The 6,609-nt window shown below is 54.9% G+C and overlaps 1 protein-coding gene across 2 annotated transcripts in view; it reads right to left on the minus strand.

Moving 5' to 3' along the window:
- Positions 1 to 6,609, minus strand: part of LOC108513878 (sodium/potassium-transporting ATPase subunit alpha-3) — a 122,320-nt gene that overhangs the window by 9,032 nt on the left and 106,679 nt on the right. For both annotated transcript variants that reach the window (XM_017849810.1, XM_017849809.1), the window contains 7 exons: positions 5,580 to 5,778; positions 5,394 to 5,503; positions 5,174 to 5,308; positions 2,284 to 2,476; positions 1,825 to 2,000; positions 1,610 to 1,746; positions 120 to 270 (listed from right to left, as the gene is read on the minus strand). In XM_017849810.1, the coding sequence (XP_017705299.1) occupies positions 120 to 270; positions 1,610 to 1,746; positions 1,825 to 2,000; positions 2,284 to 2,476; positions 5,174 to 5,308; positions 5,394 to 5,503; positions 5,580 to 5,778 (1,101 nt within the window). The remainder of the gene's footprint in view (positions 1 to 119; positions 271 to 1,609; positions 1,747 to 1,824; positions 2,001 to 2,283; positions 2,477 to 5,173; positions 5,309 to 5,393; positions 5,504 to 5,579; positions 5,779 to 6,609) is intronic.

Raw genomic sequence — 6,609 nt, forward strand, 5'->3', positions numbered from 1 at the left:
ANACCCAGGAATCCAGGCCCCCAGCCCCTCCTCCCTCAGACCCAGGAATCCAGGCCCCAGCCTCAGTGAGGACCCAGGAGTCAAGGCCCCATCCCCTCCTCTGCGGGAGCGCAGCACACCTGTCTCTGACAGCCCTCCACAATGATAAGCTTCTGCTGGGGGGACGTGCGGGCGAAGACGATCTCGGTGTGATTCTGCAGGATCTCATCAATTTGCTCGGAGGTGAAGTCCTTGAGGTCGGTGCCGTGGATCACACAGGCCTTGGCATCCCTGGGAAGAGCAGAGAGGGTGATGGCTGAGGTCAGGGTGTGTGAGGAGTGGCACAGTGACCCCTGAAGGACAGAGAAACAGAGGGGCCAGCTCCACAAACAGGAGAGCCAGAGGACCAGGGGCTGTGGGAAGGGGCCTCTGGGGGAAGCAGGGGAGAAGGGGGCTACTGCAGCAGGGCATGCGGGCAGACCTGAGGAAGGACTTCCGGGCAGTGTATGTATGTATGTATGTATGTATGTATGTATGTATTATTTTTGAGATGGAGTCTTGCTCTGTCACACAGGCTGAAGCCCAGTGGTGCGATCTCAGCTCACTGCAACCTCTGCTTCCTGGGTTCAAGCAATTCTCCCATCTCAGCCTCCCTAGTAGCTGGGATTACAGGTGCCCACCATCACGCCTGGCTAATTTTTTTTATTTTTTAGTGGAGTTGGGGTTTTGCCATGTTGGCCAGGCTGCTCTCGAACTCCTGACCTCAAGTGATCCACCTGACTCGGCCTCCCAAAGTGCTGGGATTACAGGCATGAGCCACTGCGCCCAGACAAGGGGCAGTGGATTCAGAGGAACGGAGATATATGGACAAATGGAGGGGAGGCAGAGTCGGAGATAGGCATGAGGATGGAAAAATTGAAGAAGTCGGAAAAACAGAACAGAAAAGAGAGAGACAAAGAGAGACAGGAAAAAAGAGAGACAGACACAGAAGTACTGGATTCTACTGAATCCTCTGAGATAGGAATTATTAGTAGCCCATTTTAGAGATGGGCCAACTGAAGTTCATGGATGCTAAAGGACTTGCCCAATGTCACACAGTTTGTGAGCAGTAAAAGCTGGGATGCAGGCAGGGCACGGTGGCTCACGCCTGTAATCCCAGCACTTTGGGAGGCCGAGGCAGGTGGATCACCTGAGGTCAGGAGTTCGAGATCAGCCTGGCCAACATAGTGAAACCCCATCTCTACTAAAAGTACAAAAAAAATTAGCTGGGTGTAGTGGAGGGCCCCTGTAATCCCAGTTACTCAGGAGGCTGAGGCTGAGGCACAGAACTGCTTGAAACTGGGAGGCAGAGGTTGCAGTGAGACACGATTGCGCTACTGCACTCTAGCCTGGATGACAGCGAGACTCTGTCTCAAAACAAAAAAAACACTGGGATGCAAACCTATGCCTGGCTACCTCTGTGGCTGCAATGTCCCCACACTGGACGGAGGGCCGGACCCAGGGCCTGGTCCATGGAGAAGTCCCAGAAAGAACGGGACGGGCAATGCAGAGGGAGGTTGCGGGGAGGCAGTCCCCCTGTGTCAACACTCTAGAGGGATGTCCAGGGTCCTGGTTGGGATGGGTGGCTCACCGGGGGTTAACCTGGCTGACGGGAATGTTGAGACGGGCGGCGATGTCTTCCACAGTCTCATTGCCCTCAGAGATGATGCCCACGCCCTTGGCAATGGCCTTGGCCGTAATGGGGTGATCGCCGGTGACCATGATGACCTGCAGGCATTGATTTTTAGGGATGGCCTCCCCCGCCCCATGCCTGGCCTCACCTTCCCCAGCCACCCCAAGCCACACCTTGATGCCTGCACTGCGACACTTGCCCACCGCGTCAGGGACGGCTGCCCGGGGTGGGTCGATCATGGACATGAGGCCCACGAAGCAGAGGTTGTCTGTGGTGAAGTTCACATCATCACAATCAAAGGCAAAGCCCTTGGGGAACTGCTCCTCGGGCAGGTAATAATGGCAGAAACCTGGCGGCAGGGAAGGGTTGGGGTGTAAGGGTTCCAGCCTCGGAACCTCTGCCCCATGCCCCTAGATGTCTGCATTGCCCGCATTCCATCTCCCCATCGGCAAGACGGCTGGTCAGCATTCATTTCCTAGGATGCCTTCCTCTCTCATTCATTCATTCATTCATTCATTCATTCATTCATTCACACTACATTCTGGGAGGCCCTGGACTGAGCCAGGCTTTGGGCAGCATCACAACCCTCCTTGCCCTCTAGGGACCCCAGAGCCCGCCCGGCAGCCTCGCACCAAGCACGCGCTCGCCCAGGCCGCCGAGCTCGAGGTAGGCGTTCTGGAAGGCCTCCTTCATCTCCTCATCCAGAGGCTGCTCCTTGCCCTGCAGCAGGATGGTGGAGCAGCGGTCCAGGATGCGCTCGGGGGCACCCTTCATCACCAGGAGGTATCGGTTGTCGTTGGGGTCCTCAGTCTCATGGATGGAGAGCTGGGGACGGAGCAGAGGGTGGCGTGCCTGAGCCACGCAGACACCAGGAAGCTCCCTGCCCCATCCTGTCCCTGGTCCAGAGCCAAAGGCGCCAGGTCAGACCCACACCAGGGCTCTCCCAGAGGGGACACTCTCTCAAGAGACCTCTGCTCATTCCTGTCCGCTTCTGTCTATCTCATGGATATTTCTTTCTCTCTTTTTTTTGGAGATGGAGTCTCACTCTGTTGCCCAGGTTGGAGTGCAGTGGTGCGACCTCAGCTCACTGCAACCTCCGCCTCCTGGGTTCAAGCGATTCTCCTGCCTCAGCCTCCCGAGTAGCTGGGATTACAGGCACCACCACCACACCCAGCTAACTTTTGCATTTTTAGTACAGACGGGATTTTGCCATGTTGGCCAGACTGGTCTTGAACTCCTGGCCTCAAGTGATCTGCCCTCCTCAGCCCCTCAAAGTGGTGGGACAACAGGCGTGATCCACCACGCCCATGCTCCCCTCCCCCTACCATTTTTTGTTTTTGTTTTTTTTTTAAAGACAGGGTCTTATTCTGTCACCCAGGCTGGAGAACAGTGGCGAGATCACAGCTCACTGCAGCCTTGACTTCCCAGGTTCATGTGATCCTCCCACCTCAGTCTACCACGTAGCTGGGACCACAGGTCCGCACCACCATGCCTGGCCAATTTTTTGTAGAGATGTGCTCTCCCTATGTTGCCCACGCTGGTCTCAATTTCCTGAGTTCAAGCGATCCTCCTGCCTCGGTCTCCCAAAGTGCTGGGATTACAGGCGTGAGCCACCACGCCCGGCCATATGCTTCCATTTTTATGAAATGTCCAGAATAGGCAAATCCATACAGACAGAAAGTAGGTTAGTGGTTGCTTAGGGCTGGGAGTGTGGGGGAGGAGGGGGCGGGTGACAGCTGAGCGATGTGGGGTTTCTTTTTGGAGGTGATGAAAATGCTCTAAAATTGACTATGTGGATGACTGCCTATATCTGCAAACATACTAAAACTATTATACACTTAGAGGGACGAGCTACGGTATGTTAATTATATCTTAATAAAGTTATTCTAAAAGCTCTGAGTCAACTCCTGTGTCTCTTTGGCTCAGAAGCCCCTGGAGGCTTGTGTGCTCCTCAGAGTCACAGCCAAGTCCTCTCCATGCCCGTGAGGTCTGACAGGATCTAGCCATCACCCACCACTCCCACCACGCTCCCTGGCTCCCAGCCCCTCTGCACTGGCTGGCTGGCTGGCTGGCGTTCAGATGCGCCAGCACACTCCCGCCTCTGTGCCTTTGCACAGGCTGTGCCTGCTACCCAAGTGCTCTTCCCCCAGACACCTGAAGGGCTCCCTCCCTCAGCACCACAACCACTATGATTACCTCCTCATGCCTTTGTTATTGCCTGTCTTCTGGAGCCAGAGCGTAAGTCCCAGAGAGTGGGGGACTTCACCATTTCACTCACTACTGTGTATACACCCAGCACCCAAAACAGCGCCTAACATGTGGTGGCTGCTCAAAAAATGTATACTGAATGGGCCAGGCATGGTGGCTTATGCCTGTAATCCCAGGACTTTGGGAGGCCGAGGTGGGTGGATCACTTGAGGTCAGGGGTTCAAGACCAGCCTGGCCAACATGGTGAAACCCCATCAATACTAAAAATACAAAAATTAGCTGGGCGTGGTGGTGCACGCCTCTAATTCCAGCTACTTGGGAGGCTGAGATACAAGAATCACTTGAACCCAGAGGCAGAGGTTGCAGTGAGCTGAGATCACACCACTGCATTCCAGCCTGGGCGACAGACCGAGACTCCGTCTCAAAAAAAAGTTTGCTGAGGCCGGGCGCGGTGGCTCACGCCTGTAATCCCAGCACTTTGGGAGGCTGAGGCGGGCAGATCACGAGGTCAGGAGATCGAGACCATCCTGGCTAACACAGTGAAACCCCATCTCTACTAAAATACAAAAAGTTAGCCGGGCATGGTGGCGGGCGCCTGTAGTCCCAGCTACTTGGGAGGCTGAGGCAGGAGAATGGTGTGAACCTGGGGGGTGGAGCTTGCAGTAAGCCAAGATCGCACCACTGCACTGCAGCCTGGGCAACAGAGTGAGACTCTGTCTCCAAAAAAAAAAAAGTTTGTTGAATAATTGAAAGTTGCTGCTCTGCCCCAAGAGGTCTCCCGCTTGTTCCCACTCTCTGCTGTAGGAAAACTTTTTTTCTTTTTTGAGTCAGGGTCTTGCTCTGTCACCCAGGCTGGAGCGCAGTGCATGATGTAGGCTCTCTGCAGCCCCAACCTCCCCGGCTCAGGCAATCCTCCTGCCTCAGACTCCCAAATCGCTGAGCTCACGGGCACATACCACCACACCTGGCTAATTAAAAAAAAAAAAAAATTCATACAGATGGGGTTTTGCCATCTTGCCCAGGCTGGTCTCAAACTCCTGGCCTCAAGTGATCCTCCTGCCTCAGCCTCCTAAAGTGCTGGTGTTAGAGATGTAAGCCACCACGCTTGGCCTGCAGGAAGATCTTGATTCCTCAGCGTCTCACTCCAACAGAGATCTGGCTCCTACTCTCAGGTTCTCCCTGTTCCTCTCCCCACCAGGTAGGTATTATCATTACCATTTTACAGATGGGAAAATCAAGGCTCTATGACACCTCTTTACAGGCATCATAGGGAGCCTGAGGTCCAGGTTGGCTCTCCCGGAAAGCCCAGAGTACCTGGTATTTGTTGGTGGAATTGAAGGGAATCTCAGCCACTTTCTTGTTGCGTTCACGCATCAGCTTCACGGAGCCAGAGGACAGCTCGATGCACTTGAGCAGGGCAGATTCAGAGGCATCCCCGGCCACATCCCTCTGCAGGGAGAGAGAGTTGTCAGAGCAGGGACAGTGGAGGGGAGGACACAGGCGGGGCCCAGGTGAGGCCAGCAGCTGAACCCACCTTGAGCACAGGGATGTTGTCCTGACCACCCTTGAAGACGGCGCGATTGCAGAGCCCGGCGATGTGGGACAGGGCCACCCAGGTGTGTGAGCTCTTGTCAAATGAGGTCCCTGGGGGAGGCACATGTGAGGGCCAGGGGCTCCTGGAGCCAGGCGCCCATGGTCCTCACCTGGGGCCTGCGCTCACCTGACTGGTCCTCAGTGGTGTCAGCCTCATGGATCTGGTTGTCAAACCACATGTGGGCGACTGTCATGCGGTTCTGAGTGAGGGTCCCTGTCTTGTCCGAGCAGATGGTGGACGTGGAGCCCAGGGTTTCTACAGCCTCCAGGTTCTTCACCAGGCAGTTCTTCCGGGCCATGCGCTTGGCAGTCAGCGTCAGACACACCTGGAGGACGAGCAAGGGCAGGCAAGTTACAGGGACAAGCCCGGCGGGCAGGGTTGGATGAATGACACAAGGGCCATAGCCCAGCTGCCCGGCCCCTGGAGAATCTTGAAGGCCTGGAAAAGAACAAGGCAGCAACGCCACCCTCAAGTTCAGACCAACAGAAACAGGGCAGAGATACCCAAAGACAGGGACTAGAATGCTCATAGCAGCCACATGCATAATAGTGCAAAATGGCCAGGTGCAGTGACTCACGCCTGTAATCCCAGCACTTTGGGAGGCCGAGGCGCAAGGATTGTGTGAGCCCAGGAGTTTAAGACTAGCCTGGGTAACACAGTGAGACCTCAACTCTAGAGATTTTTTGTTTTTTCAATTAGCCAGGCATGGCGGCACGCACCAGTAGTCTTAGCTACTTGGGAAGCTGAGGCAGGAGGATCGTTTGAGCCCAGGAGTTCAAGGCTGCAGTAAGCTACGATGGCACCACTACACTCCAGCCTGGGCAACAGAGTGAGACTCTGTCTTAAAATATTGTCCAGTCCAGACACGGTGGCTCACGCCTGTAATCCCAGCACTTTGGGAGACCAAGGTAGGCACATCACTTTAGATCAGGAGTTTGAGACCAGCCTGGCTAACATGGTGAAACCCTGTCCCTACTAAAAATACAAAAGTTAGCCGGGCATGGTGGTGAACACCTGTAATCCCAGCTACTTTGGAAGCTGAGGCACGAGAATCCCTTGAATCCAGGAGGCGGAGGTTGCAGTGATCCGAGATCGTGACACTACACACCAGCCTGGGCAATAGAGTGAGACTCTGACTCAAAAAAAAAAAAAAAAA

The sequence above is a fragment of the Rhinopithecus bieti genome, unplaced genomic scaffold (genome assembly GCF_001698545.2).
Source record: "Rhinopithecus bieti isolate Rb0 unplaced genomic scaffold, ASM169854v2 scaffold_33065, whole genome shotgun sequence".
Lineage (NCBI taxonomy): Eukaryota > Metazoa > Chordata > Mammalia > Primates > Cercopithecidae > Rhinopithecus > Rhinopithecus bieti.